A 15,319-nucleotide genomic window follows, 5' to 3' on the forward strand; every position below is an offset into this window, starting at 1 on the left:
GCTCTGAAAACCTCCTGTGGCTCCGGGCTGTCGCGATCTGTCCAATGGGGAGTTCCCCCCCTGCACACACACGCTCACACACACTGAGTCGCACACATCCCATTCCCTGTCCCAGAGACACCAGTTAGGCCAGCAGGTGCTGTCTATAGAAAGCTCCCCATACCACAACTGTAGATGTGCAGTAGACCAAATGTGTGAGCGTGTGAGAGTGTGTGGGAGCATGTGTCTCTGTGTAAATCTATGAGACAGATAATTTGATCATTTGAAAAGCTTAACATTTTTAATTTAAAACATCCATTCTCCCAGCTTATCTTATATTTTGTGAAGTTACTCAGACATGCTAAATCTTCAGGGTCGACTGGAGCTTACAGGAATTCATCATTGGGGAAAATTAGAATTAGAAAAAAATTTTATGAATAGATTTAATTACATCTCAGTGTTTTGAATAGTGGGTGAAAAGGGAGAGGAGCGTGGCACCAGGAGTCAGGCATGAAGCCTCAAACAAAAGACCATTACAAAATCTTTAATATAGTTTTAAGATGACAATGTACAATCTGAAAAGTGCGCAGAAAGCAAACTTACTCAGTTTCATAAAGACACACCAAGCAAGAGTTTAGGAGCAACCATGTTTGACACATATATGTAATGTAATATAGTTCTGAAATGCATCAGATCTAAGCAGGCAAAAAACATCTACCTTCACATGGATGGTGTGAATGTGTGGGATTCACTGCAGCTCAGAAATCTAAGCTATGGTTGCAAGTGTAACCTGCTTCTTCTCCAATGCACACAATGCTTTTGGATGCGCTGAACTTGATGGATTCAACTATAACTAACGCGTAGGTGGAAAAAGTGGTCTGATGGGGGAGTTGTACATTAATGTTTCCAGGCATTTAACCAATTTGGAACTGGATCTAAAAATGGAACTGGATAATGGAACCAACTCCTGTGTATGTTTCCTGTGTGCAAAAGAAAATTGTAACACCAAACAAAAAAAAAAAGCATTTCAGAATCCCAAATAAGAATTTTAGGCGGATTTTTCCTTTACGAATATAAAAAGTCCACTGCAATGTGAGCTCTTCCCATAGCAACAAAGAGCATGGGACGCAACACTCAAGAGCAACACATGGTCGCAAATCATCTGTGTCTGACGTTTGACTCACACACTCATGATCAGCTGGCTCACGCACACGCACACACACACTCCAGAGACTGTTAAACCAGCTATGAATGAGTGAATGCTCATTCACATATAGCCACTTTAAGAGATTTAAACTGACAGTGAGTTGTCATCGTCAGCTACTCTAGCGAACATTGTGGGACAGAGTTTGTGATTGTACTTCACGCAGTATGTGTGATCACGTGAGAGCAACGTTTTCCTGATTTCTCTCTCCTGTAGACTCATTAAACCTCTCCAGACTCTCTTGTGCTACAGAGAGAGGCTGAACGGTCCACTCACAGATTAATGGCTTACTTTATCACTGACAGACATGGACTGATTCTCTGACCTCCACTGTGGCCTTAAGCATTCAGATGTGATGAACTTATCAGCCCAGGGCAGAGAGGCATTACTGAGGCTGTGGACAGCGAGGGCAGAGGGTCTATCTGGAAATGAACTGAGAGATTCCTTCATGAATTTAAATGTTCCAGCTCCTTAAATATCTCCCGGACACACTCTTGTATTTGTTGACAGTAGAAAAGAACAGCTTCTGTAATGGCTTCATGAGTGTGTGTGTGTGTGTGTGTGTATTCGTTTGGCATGTTTTCGTAGCCGGACTTATGCAGCGGTGTGTTTCGAACTTCGCTGTTTGGTGTGTATGTGTGTGAGAGTGTTCTCCACCTGTTGTGTGGGGTAAGGGTGAGGAGGGGCTACAGGAGGGTGGGAATGGGAGGCAGCTGTGCCCCTAATAACCCTGCCACACACACACACACGATACACTGACCTCACCGCCACCATTTCCTAACTCGTCCAAACACAGTAAGGCTAAAGCTCTCGACAATATCATCTTACTAAGACTGTTCGCTCTCACTGTGCCGATTTTACGCACATACACTGGCACGGACGGGCACGCACACGCACGCGCACACACACACACACACACACACACACACACACACACACACACAGCACGGCCGAAACTTGATCCAGTCAGGGGGAATGCTGCTCATGTGTGGCATGTCAGGCCTTCCTTTAGATGCTACTCTAATGGCTGCTCTGTCTATTTACATCACACAGGGACAGAGCTTTGCTTTTACTGCTTAGCTGCCTGTGAGCCAACACTACTGTACAACACACTTATTAGGACAATTCACCATCCCTTACATTGAGTTAAATGTCCAGTACTGTAGCCTGTAGTGCGCACATTCAATGACTTTTTATGACCTTTTCCTGACCCAGACAACTAGCGATACCTTGCTTTTCACTGTAATGTTATGTCATTTTTTGTTAAGTTGGAATATTTGATTTTGAAGCAGCTACCACTCTCATATCTGTCTGTTACACTTGAGGCTAAAGCCAGCAACTGGTTAGCTTAGCTTAATTAGCATAAAGACTGGAAGCCGTGGGAAACAGCTAGCCTACCTACCAACCACTAACTTACCAACACAGCTAAAGCTCACTAACTTCAATGTTGTGCGACGGTTGTTTTAACAGTACTCAAACAGAGATGTGTTTTCTTTGTTATCAGTGTGAGTTTGCCACTGTTAACGGTTCCTGCTTCAATATCCAGACCATGGTGCTAGTTGCTTCTGCTGCTTATGCTATGCTAAGATAAGATAAATGACCTCCTGACACTAACAGCTAGATGTGAGAGTTTTATCTCATCAAACTCTGAGAAAGAAAACAGATTAACTTATTTCCTAAAATGTCAAGGTATTCCTGCGGATTGCATTATCCATTTGTTTTGGCTTTTTTTCTGTCCAGAGGTAAGAAAATCTGCTGACCAGCGCCTCTAAAGCTCACTAATTAACATGTAGTTGAATCTGTACAAAAACTGAAGTGTAACATTGAGGGATTATGTATGTATTTTCAGTAAATTAATAAACTTTAAAGGTGCCTATAGGTGGATTTGTGACCTTCAGACAGAGCCAGGCTCGCTGTTTCCCCTCCGCTTGCAAATCTTAATCCCAAATTAAGCTAACATCCCGCTAGCTGTAGCTTTACATTTCAAGGACAAATATGTGAGTTTCATCAAACTTATCTCTCTACCAGGGAGTGATTAAGCGTATTTCCTATACAATGTGAGGCAAGGACATAAAAAATGTAATGCGACTTCTGTACCCTTGACTCGTGTCTGTCAAAATGTCCTTATGGAGCTGATGCAGCAAAAGCCCTGTGAGCTTTTAATGAGAAACATCTTCCATGAAGGCTGTTACTCATTCCCACTGCGAGCCGCTCATATCCATCAATTTCCTGTTTACAAAAGCTCTAACTGGACCTAATTAAGCGTCCAAAAGCGATAAATCAGTCGACCTCTACTCCAACATGCATCCTAAATCATAATTGGTTCACTAATTCAAACCAGTGACATGAGCTTGCCTCTCTGACCTCTCGGCTACCTCTGCCCCAAACGAGACACAAACCAACACCGAACTACCGTAGCACAACCACATGTAGCTTCTACGGCGTAACGTACCTGGACTGCATCTCTTGCGTCTTGTGGCTGCTGGTGGACGGTGCGGTGCTGCTGGTCTGCTGGCTGAGCTCCACCAGGGACTGGTAGTACTGCTGCTGCTGTTGCTGCTGCTGCTTGTAGCGCGATAGGATGAAAAAGAGGCCCAGGATGCTCTTTAGGTTGCCATTCCTGATCTCTGGAGGAACAAAAGAGAGTCTGTCATATGAATTCATCCTGCATTTTTCATTCACTACTACCGCATGTAATGATTTACAACCTGCATCCAGTCTCCAGTCATTTTTTTGGGAATAAAATCTTTTTTTTTTTTTTTGCAGGCGAAAATGCTGCAGAATTTGTTTTTCATTTGTCTCAAAATAAAGCAGCTGACTGTGACGCTAAAAAATGAGTATTTTCCAGACCATTTATTGTGTATTTCAAACACTATAAAGTGAACATGTGTTGACTTTAAAAAAAATAAATCACTTGAGGATTGAGCTCAAGTGCAGCTGTTCAGCAACAAGCATAAAAGTTTTATAAGAGTAATTACACCTTAGTGTAGATATTGATATCTTGTATATCATTATGCAGAGTTATAGCCTTAACTCTTAATTGTGTTCCTCACGAAGTCACACTTACTCTGACAAGAACAAACAGTTGTAGATCCAAACTAAAGCATCTGCTCACATACAAGAGCAAACACGCAACTGGGTAATTTAGGAGTGTAGCTCAGCATGTGAACTTGTGGACTGGCGTGCAGCTGGCAGAAGTCTGGTGTTAGGGTAAGTCTGAGGCCAAACAACCAAAAATAATCAACAGAAACTTCATTAATGGTTCTGCTTTTGCCATGAGATGAGGAACTGATAGAGCATGTACAGGTGGTGTTGGTGTAGTGGCAGGACACTAAGAGAGGTGACACATTTTATGTAAATGGAGTAGATGAAAAGGAAACGATAACAGCTGATTTCACTGTCTACATCACAAACAAAATGAAATAATGTTGGCCTCACACCAAATTTCCAATTTCAAAAATAAAATCATGAGAGTTTTGCTCCCATCATCTCGATCGTTCAGTCTAAGGTGATGGTCTGAGCTTCTTAAGTCAGTCTTTTTTTCGACTTCATGTTCCGATAAAATCAAACATGTTTAATATTATCATCAGTTTTTAGTCTTCATTCATGCAGACAGTGACGTTCAATGACGCCTTCGCAGGAACCAAACAGGAGGCAGCAAACTGCGCTGACAGTGAGCATGGAGGCGACTCCGAGGAGGTGCAAGAATGCGAGTGGTTTGGTGTGTGGCCAACATTTAATACATAGAAGAGGCAAAGAAAATAATGTCAAAATAAAGCAGGAAATCATAAATACAAAGTCCAAATACAGTCATTTTAGGGTCAAATCGTGTCAATTACAGGGTTGAGTTATTAACTTTAAGTAAAAAAATTTCCATGAGGAGCATAATGGGAAATAATCTGAAAGGAGTCTAGTCTTGACCCTGCAAGATCCCCAGTCTTTACAAAATCTAATAGTATGACACATTGTCTTTAGATGGGAGAGGGTGTCAGACTATATAATAAGAATAAACCAAAACATATAATATTGAAAAATGAACTTGAAGAAAGTAAGAGTGCAGTATGAGAAGTGAAGAGATTATATTCATGTATGGGGAATCAGATCTCTAAGAAAGTCCAGGCCTGCAGATGAAGTTACCTTTTAAATACGCTGACAGCGAGAAAGCTCCTAATCAATGAGTCACTTTGTCCTGAGAGTGAATCTCATCCTCAACAGTTCATCAGACAAAACTCAAACAAATGCATCTCTCATAGACTCTGAGGTAGGATTCAGCAGTCACAGAGGAGGGAAAAATTGATCACTGTGGCTAACGCACCCATTTGTGAAATGGACTTTTTATATCAACCCCTCAGTGAGAGCTGGCGCACGGAGGCACAGGAAGGATGGCAGCGGCTGACGCAGGGATTTTTACTCCATTTTTCAATCTGGGGAGGCTCTGTTCTCCCCAGCCATCCATGGCCAGGCTGCTTGGAGACTGTGAAAGTTGGAAGAGATTAATCTCGTGGGGGTGTTTTCCATTTTCTAACACCCAGAGGCGGTAATTTATACTGGGCCTTAGAGAGCGTCTGAACAGCAGTGTTTTCTGTTCTTCAGGAAGAGACAATGCTGCAGATTCAGCCGACCACAGAGCTGCTATGGACTGAAACTTTTTTGGCAACTGTTAAAATTACATTATAGAAATTACACTGATGAGGAGAAGAGGAAGAAAAATATTTCACTGATCCCAAAAGGGAAGCTGCATCCTAGGTCAGTGTCAGCTACAGAACAGCAGATCTCAGTATTTTACATCCTGGAAACTTTTGCAACTTGTAGGTTCGCATCAAGGTTACATTACCAACCAGGCAATTTGGCAGCTGTCCCGTCCTCGCTGTTTAATTGTGTAGAAATGCAATTTCTAGGAGACAGGGTTGAATGATGAGGTCATTTGCAACACGTACCTAATTTTACAAATATGTTCATTATCAACTTTTTGTCCTACAAAAACGTCAGAGGCGAGTTAGTTGGTTATGAACTGACAGGACTCAAAACTGGAGACTGGGTCAGGCCACTGAAGTTCACTGAACTCCCTGTCATGTTCATGTTTGAGACGACTTTTGCTTTAGACGTTTTTCTCAGGAAACCTTGTCATCCGCTGAAAGCAGGAGGACCCTCGCCGCTCTGGAGCAGCGTAGAAGACGAAGCAGAAGAAGAAGAAGTGTTTCTTCTTGGCTCACGCTCAGCGAAAATGTGCTTTTTTGCTTCTGGAGGCCTTTTATGTGGCTGACACGGTTTCATTCAATCTTTTTTTTATTTGGAAAACTAGTTATTTCATTTCATCAGTCACAGAGGAATTTTGGAGGAGGTGAAGGAAAGGTTCTAGCACAGCTGGGTAACACAAAGTAGAAGACAAATGTGGTGTGAGTACTTAAGGACTATATATTCTGTCTTTACCTGATTAATCAACCAGGCCTGGGTTTAATCCCCAGACAACACATGTCCAGTCAGGGTCTCCCTACAACTGCACAGCTGGTTTTGTCTTTTCTTCTGCTGCTTCTTTGTGTAAGTTTGATTTAATTCCTTTGTTTGACTTCCATTTAATTATGAGCCCCTCAATTAAATCATTAAGACATTTTTTGTAGCCAGAAAGGAAAGGCGTTACACTACACTTACCCTCGCCCGAGGCCTCACCTTCTGGTCAGAGAACAAGTGTGTACCTCTTGCTGACACAGCACACATGAGCGTTTAAGTGGACTAATAAAATCAGATCTATCTAAAACATAAAAAAAAAAAAAAATTCACCCACTGAGATCAAGAAGCAGAGAATTTATTGTGGTGAACAGGTCATACTGCGGCTTGCCCGCTAGCACTACAACCATGAAGATCCTGTTCCGCTAAGGTCTCAGTTGTGCGCTGGAGAGAACCTTTAATGACCTGCTGTAAGGACCCCTCACTGCAGCCCATTATCAACTGCAGGAAATGTGTGTTTTAGGGCTTTACACCTGCTCTTTAAGCCTGGAAACGGTAGACTGAACTTCCTGTGGATAATTATCACATTTCAGGTCGTAAAACTTTTGCTGCTTTTGATATATTTCTTGTGCTATGGGGTCATACGTGAGTTTGAGTAGAAGTAGTTCCTTTGTCTTTATAACAGGTCTCCAGTCTGGCCAGTGGTGCTTTGATACTTGCGCACAGCAGTACTTGCAGCTAAATGCATGTCCACAATGACAATGCTAACACGCTAATGTTTAGCAGGTAAAATATTAAGAATATTAGTTTTGTGAGTTAGCATGCTAATATTTTTAAATAGCACGAAACACAAAGTCTGCTGAGGCTGATGGGAATGTTATTAGTTTTGCAGGTATTTCATCATAAACCAAGGTATTAAACAAATACATATAATAAATATAATAATTTGTCCTGATGATGGTGCTAAATAGAAAGTCAAGGGATCACCAGAATAAGTAAAATAGTTCCACAATTTTAACTATAAATGTCAGAGGTGAAGCCAGGGGATCATGTAAGTCAAGAGGATTCATCATCTGGGAATCATGACAATGCCATTCCCCTCCGTTAGGATAGTTCCCTGGATAAGTGAGAATGTTGGCCTGCTGGTGGCAGAAGCTGTAAAGTCAGGGGATGACCAAAGTCATTAGGCTTCATCCTCTGGGGATCATGAATGTATGGAGAAATACCATGGTAACTCTTCCAATATTTAATACTGAGATATATGGTGTAAATCAAGGTAAAAAGTTTGTTTCTCAATCAAAGCCACACATAGTCACGTTAGGATCTGCCTTGTTTCTGATCAGATCATTCAGGTTTTTTCATATTCCTCCGGTCACAAGCCCCTCGGTGTCACCGTGTCACCACTCTGTAGCATTATTTTCTTTTGTTGCATGGGGAAAAAAAAGGCTTTGGACTTGTTTCCATTAACGTTCTATAACCTCCCTTAGCGGAAACGTCTGCGGGGGAACCGACGCTCTTTCAACGAGATGAGTTTTTCCGGAACTCGGGTTTACAGCCACCCACCAGAGAGATGCAAGGGGCCTTCTAGAGAGGTTATTACAATAAGTAAGTTCTAGGTTCCTGTATGCACATCAAAGACTTTTTTATTCCCACGCCTTGTAAAAAGATAATAAAGTCTGTGTATGCTAGCCAACAGAATCTGGAAAACCCTGAGTTGATTCAAGACATGAGCGGGAAGACATGGGCGTCTAATTCAACACACTGAGAATAAGGCTGACAAAGGCAGACAGTCAGTGAGATAAAGATGGACTGAGTGAAGGGGGGTGATGAAACGCAGCAGCAACATCAGTGGACAGAGTAACCCAATAGCCCATATATTTACAGAGCCACTTTGAAATTCCAGGCCTAGTGAGTCACTTTGCTGTTTTTAGTGCTGTAGTTGGGGAGGGGGGGGCCCCAGAATTTAGAGCTGTCGGTCAGTGTGTCAGGGTGACTATTTCTGCTGCTGCAGGGGTCAAGGGCACGCTCACCTCTTTAATGTTTAAAGGGGAGCAGGAACAACATGAGGTCTGGAGGTCCTAAATAACAGCTGGAGACACTTTCTGCGGGAATAAGTTAGATGTGCTCGTGTGGAGCCGCATAGAAAACCCCAATAAGAGAGAATGAGTTCGAGTTTTCTTTCATGTATATACTCACCGTCTATCTAGCACTTCTTTTGAATGCTGTATTGATGTCTTTCTGATTTTATGCTTTCTTTTTTATTTATTTATGTCACTTATTATTTTTATGTTACTATTTTATTATTATTTCATCTCATTTTACATGAATGTTTTTAACATGTTTGTATGTTAGTTTCATGTCTTCGCATGTGATGCACTTGGTGTATGCAGCACATGGACACTTTGCAGATAATGCAGGGATTTTATTTTAAACTAAGACTAAGAGACAAGGGTAAAGGACAACACACCAGCGACTCAGTAGATCTGTGCATAATATTTCCCTTTAGCATCTATATACACATTGTACTACTTCACTGGGTTGACGCTCATCAAAAGCTCCAGAGAAGCAGCAGTTTATTTATTTTTTTACATTTCTTTGCTTTCCAGTGAAAATTATGTATCTCAATTTTGGTTTTCAGACAAACTGAAGGATTAAGTGTTCCTTTGTGGGTTGAGTAAATTCTCCCAACTCTTAAGATAAATAGAGCATTTAAAAGCTCAATGGATTATCAAAAACAAATGCATTGTCACAAAGCTGTAAAGAAGGGCTGGTTTGCTTAAGCTCATAAAAGTTTACATGTTGGACAGATGTGGTTTTCACAGGAAAACAAAAATCAGCTCCAGAGATTGAGACCTACTAGCTATAGCAGCCTGACTATTTCTTAATGTACGGCAGGTCAGGTGTGGGCTACGGGTGTCAAACGGTGCACATGAAATGACACAAGGCCACACATCCCATCTGGTGGGATTTGCTTTACAGCAGCTCTTTAAACGCAGTGAAAAGAAGTGACTGCAGTCGGATTTATTCCTGAACTTTGAGGGAATCTTGAGCACCTCCAGCTGAGCTCAAATTAAGTGTAAAACATAATCATAACACATAGTTTGGAACTTAACTGTAACTCAAACCTTGGCCTTGTGAGACAATTTTATCTTATCTTTCAATTTGGCAAGTATTCCCTCAGCACAGAGCACTGCTGTAGTCGCGGCTGTCATATAAGCCTTGTACTGTATACCCCGACGGTCGGGAGGCGAATCCCTCTCCGCAGTTTTTATCCTCCCACAATCCACTTTGATGCCCTAATGATTGCCTACACTGCCATAGTGAAAGCTGGAGATGGAGAAACTGTGCACCCCTGCCATGATACCAATGTGGTAAATTCCATTGCTGTGAAGTATAATAGCATGTCTTGGAAATAGGCTTTAACCAGTTTTTTGAAGATATTTGTGAAGAAATGGAAAGCTACCCACGGAAGGTTCGGGTGGTGCTGGAGCCACATTCATTTTCCAGGTCTAGAAATTAGAATTAGCTAAGACAGGGAGATCCCTCTACTGCTGTTCCCCTGATTCAATTAAGAGTTTAATCAGGCCTCGAACCGCACGTTGTTTATTCTTCTTACCTTCTGCTGAGAGCCCTTGTACATTCACTCCTCTGGCGTCCAGGAAACTGAGGCAGGCGTCCACATTTTCGATCTGTTGAGAAGACGGCAGACAGTCAGCACAAAGCACAGACGCTGCAAGAATGTGACGATACTTAACGTTGAATGAGCCTAAATGTCTCGGGGCAGTGGGCTCAGAGCATGGGGACCATCAGTGTTATTACCCATAAAGCACATCATTGTGTGGTCATTACCCCGACCCCCTCTCGCCCCTGGGACCCGGCTGCGTGACATACTGACCGCAGTGTATCACCACCTACACAACCCGTGGCACACACATGCATTCAAGGAGGGAGGCACCCACCCACCCATGTGTACACACAATGCCTGTGGTAGAAACACAAATCAAGTCCACTTCACACATGCAGACACACACAAGAAGCAAAATGCGGGCGAATGATCATTCTCTCTCTCTCTCTCACACACACACACACACACACCAGTTGACAATACAACAACAAAAAAAATCCACATTCATTTGCGCATGAACACAGGGTGTGTAGGTGAGAGTGGCTCACTGAGGCCTTTTACAACACAGTCAACAACCGTCACCTCCGCAGACTGGTATCGGTTTCACAAAGGCTCCGCGAGGTTGCAGTTATGAGGGGGATTTTTGCATTCCTTGACAGTGGCTCACGGGTGGCTTCATTAGCATGGTGGCGAGCCGCCAGCGCCCCTCAAGAGGTCTTTTATGACAAGGTCGGAGGTCGGAGCGCTCGACTTCGGCGCAGTGTGCCAAGGCCACACAAAGGGCAGACTGGGCAACTCAGCCGGACGTCCAGCAGGCGATGATGATTCATGAGCTGCAACTCCCCCTGAGTTCTGTGACGCGTCCCCTCTCTCTCTCTCTCTCTCTCACTATCTAATGCTCGTTCCCTCAATGTGCCTGTATGTATTTATATGAGAGAGGGAGACTTTGTAGAACCAGGATAATGAGTCATATCTGCGCAACACAGCCCGCTTGGATACTTGCTGATTCTTCTCTTACTCCCGCTGAGCTGAACTCTATTGTCCTCAGCGGCTTAATAATGTGTATTTCAGTGGCATTTAATTCAAACGGTGAGAATTGGCGCTGCATTAATGGTACAGAGAGCCAGAGAATGTGGGCGATTTCACAAAGTTTCATGAGCATACGTTTTCTGTGCTCGTTACAAGCTGCAACATAAAGTTCCTGAGTGAGATCACAAGCTATTTTATTTTTAACGCTTGCACTGTGGTTTCCAGTCGTTTCTACTCTCACAAGTTTGCTGTATTTAATCTAAAAAGAACCAGATTCAGCTGGAAGATGTGGAAAACCCTTTTCATGTTAATATTTTTTATCGCAGCGTCATTTGTCTGACAATATCAGGAATATCTGCTCACTGTCAGCACTAACTTTACTGGCTGATCGGGTGCTGATACATACATACAGTATACACCCTGATGGAGGCTACAAGCTAAAACAAGTTAGACTCACAGTAAAGTTGTTCTTTAGTGCTGCTGGAGCTACGACCTCTTCACACAACATTAGTCGTAGGCCTTCGTCAAGTAACATCACGTCCCTGGTGTTACCTGGGTGAACTGAAAGGTGGGATGTAACTACTGTATATACGTTTAGCCAACTGTTGTACTTACACTAAGTACAAGGTACTTTTCTGCAATGTTCTATAATACTTCTGCTCCATTAAATTTCACAAGAAAATATTGTCATTTTTCCTCCACTAAATTTTCATGAGAATAATGTTTAAGATACAACAAACAATATATGATCAGCCTATAAAATATGATGTTCTGTTACAGATTAAGCTGTGTATAAAAGGGCAACATCAGCTACATTAAAATGCTTCTAACACATTTAAGCATCATAATATGTTTAATAATAATATATCTCTGAAAGGAGCCATAATTCTGATGAGTCATTTTTGCTTTTGATACTTTTTGCCAATAACACCTGTACAGTACCTAAGTTAAAGTTTTAAGTGTAAGACCTTCACTTATTACATTGTTGTATTGCTACTTTTGGTTTTGAATAATTCTTTCACCACTGCCCTTTATCATAAAGGGTCAGTTCAACTAAAACAAAAATGAAAATCATATTAAAAGGGGATATCTGTGAGTATTCTCTGCTGCCGAACATGGTTCCTTGCTGGAAGCAGGTGGTGGTGATTGACGCTTGACAACAGCTTCAGGCCATTGTTGCGTTTACAAGACAAGCGATTATAATACGTCCTCTGAGCAGCGCTACGTCTTGAGGGCAGTTTGGAGGCTACAGTGACAAGACGGGCTGGGGATAGCTGGTTAGCATACTAACTTAAGTTGAATAAAAGACGTGATAGCGACAAGAGTTAACATTGGTTCTGTTTTCCACCTCTGGAGACAGCTGTTGGTGAGTAAAGCAATGACGTTTGACGTTTCTCCTAGACTGGTGAGTAAACAGCTGCTAATGATAACGTTAGCTATGTAGCAATAGCGAAACTTACACATAGCTCCTTTATACAATAACTGTGTTTCTGTTTGCAGACATACATACAACTACTGTTTCCAAGGTCAACAATGAACTTTACTCTCAAAGAAGACTGACTACACACGCTCCTTTTTCTTTAAGCATCAATCGTACAAGCCTCCTCTGTTACTGGCCTCTGAGGCAGCTGCGCGGTGGATCGAATCCTTTGCTCAAGGGCACCTCAAAATCAGTCCCAGTCACTTTCTCTCCGCAGACTGAGATGTTTACTCTGGTTGCATCAACAGGGAACCTCGCGGGGCAAGAAGTTACAAACAGAGCTTCCCCCATCTGCCTGACACAACTCAACCTCCTCCCACTCCCCAACTCCACACGCATTCCCAGCGAACCCCCTCACATGTGGGCCTCTGTATTCTCTTCCCACATGCCGCACACACAGACTGACACATGTGTGCCCAGGTGCTAGCGTTTTTTGGTTCCCCTCCACACACGCTCTCAGAAGTTTGTACGTGGGGAGACATGTGCGGAGCAGCGTTTGTGAATGTTCAACACTGCAGTATTAATTAGACCGAGCAGCAGGATGATGTGGGATGCGGAGGTTCTAACAGCCTGTAGTCATAGATGATATATAATTAACAATATTTGCATGATAACAAGCTTTTTTTTTTTTAGCATGGAACAAGTCAGTTACGCAGATTCAGTTCCTGATATTTACATCAAACAGTTTGGAAGGTCTTACTGAAGCATTTTTCATCTGTTCCACAGGCAGCGAGTGTGTTCATGTGTGTGTTTGAAGGCTGGTTTAATGGATGATAAAGACAAAAAGGAGTGAACTCATAAACACACAGTAAATCTCTTTAGTTGGAGACAGATCTCTGCCTCGTTTCTAAAGGACGACAGACATCACCGGTGGAACTCACGCCTTCTTTCTCTGAGCCTTCAAATGACTATCCAAACAGAAATTCTGAGGCTTTTAGACGAAACCGCTGTTTGTTTTTAGTCGGACTTAACTCGAAAATGACGTAAACAAGCGGAATAATGATTGAAGGCGTTGATGACGGATGGGGCATTAATGTTCCGCAGGGTTCTGGCGATGTTTAACTGCTAGTTTGGTGGGTGGTTTGGCTTTGTGGCATCCTGTAACAGCTCCTTGAGAAACCGACATCATTTATTTTTCCGTTGCAGGCTGGCATCAGGCAGATCCACATGAGCCATTAAAAGCAATTTGGAAAAGGGCATTTTGATGAGGAGCACTTCACCCAATCATGAAGTACTTAGAGAAGGAAAAAGGAAGAACATTTCGAGGAGTGACAGGAGGGCACATGTGCGACATGCACTGTGGGAAGGAAACTTGCCACTGAGCTTGGAAGAATTATGAGGGAGAGCTGTTAAGTTTCTGCGATAATCAGTTTCAATTAAACTTTGTTTCATTTACAGAGCCACACTACAAATCAAAATATCACATTCCAGCTGACACAGGCAGCCGAGTGGAGAACAGCCCGTACTGAGACGAGGGTTGCTGAGAATGAAACCGCATTCCCTGGTTCAAACTGTAGTGCTAGACAAAGGGACAAGATTGAGGAGACCAACTGAATGTATACTTAAAGGTCCCATATTGTATAGAATTTTGGTATAAGATTTCCATGTCTTTTTTAATTATAAAGCAGGTCTAGGTTATACATTAATACTGTTAAAGTATCAAAGCGCTCAGTCCACAGAGAAATGCACACAGCATGTATTCAGAAACTGAGCCTTAAAACCAGCCGGTCAGGACTTCTGTAACTTTGTGATGTCACAACAAAGCGGTCACTGCTCTCAGCCATGCATCAAGCCCCACCCACCTGGACCCACCATCCAACCTTTGCAAGATTTGGTTTCTCTGAGTGTTTACCTGAAATCTGCTGTATTTTTTATTGGATCACTCAGAAAACACACAGCCAATCAAAAGAGAGGCTCAGAGCCTCCTCTCTTCTGATTGGCTCACTGACCTGTTGCCACTAGAGCTCCAGAGTGAAGCATGAGAGAGGAGATGTAAAACTATATTGAGATGGTTTTTGGTTCTTAAAACCACAAATATATCTTCTTATGGATCAACACTTCAAATAAAACACAGGGAAAGTGTCAAATATAGAGCTTTAAATGTACAAGTCTTGAAAGATGAAGACTAAAGTTAGTCATTTTAGGCAGAGAACACAAAGCTGTGATATCCTCCTGTGATATCCGTTGTGTAGTTTGACATCTGCTGCTTGCAAATATATTAGCAAATTTTAGACCAGGCACCTTGTGACAAACATCAACTGCTATTTACATTGAGGCACTAATTAGTCAATACAACTGCACAACTCTGGGATCAGCAGCTTTTGTTACTGTCATAATAATCATGGTGACTGGTCAGTGTGTTGGTACTGGGGTTTTATTATGAATTTCACAATATGATATCAAAACAGATAATGTCTGATTGGGGATGTTCAAAACATGTGTTAATACAATACTTCTTTATCTACAGCAGAGTTACAGTACAGACCTGGTTAGTTATACTACAACACAGTTCAGATTTCCATGACATTGGTTTATTATTGCGTAAAAAGCTAATTAT

General features: G+C 42.3%; 1 protein-coding gene across 2 annotated transcripts in view; it reads right to left on the reverse strand.

Annotated features, from left to right (window-relative positions):
- Positions 1-15,319, reverse strand: part of nav3 (neuron navigator 3) — a 206,237-nt gene that overhangs the window by 108,711 nt on the left and 82,207 nt on the right. For both annotated transcript variants that reach the window (XM_087174682.1, XM_023408709.1), the window contains exons 4-5: positions 10,245-10,317; positions 3,636-3,810 (exon numbers count right to left, since the gene is read on the reverse strand). In XM_087174682.1, coding sequence (XP_087030808.1) covers positions 3,636-3,810; positions 10,245-10,317 — 248 coding nt within the window. The remainder of the gene's footprint in view (positions 1-3,635; positions 3,811-10,244; positions 10,318-15,319) is intronic.

The sequence above is a fragment of the Seriola lalandi genome, unplaced genomic scaffold, assembly GCF_002814215.2.
Source record: "Seriola lalandi dorsalis isolate HSWRI2012SDOR001 ecotype SW California unplaced genomic scaffold, Sedor1 jcf7180002054371, whole genome shotgun sequence".
Lineage (NCBI taxonomy): Eukaryota > Metazoa > Chordata > Actinopteri > Carangiformes > Carangidae > Seriola > Seriola lalandi.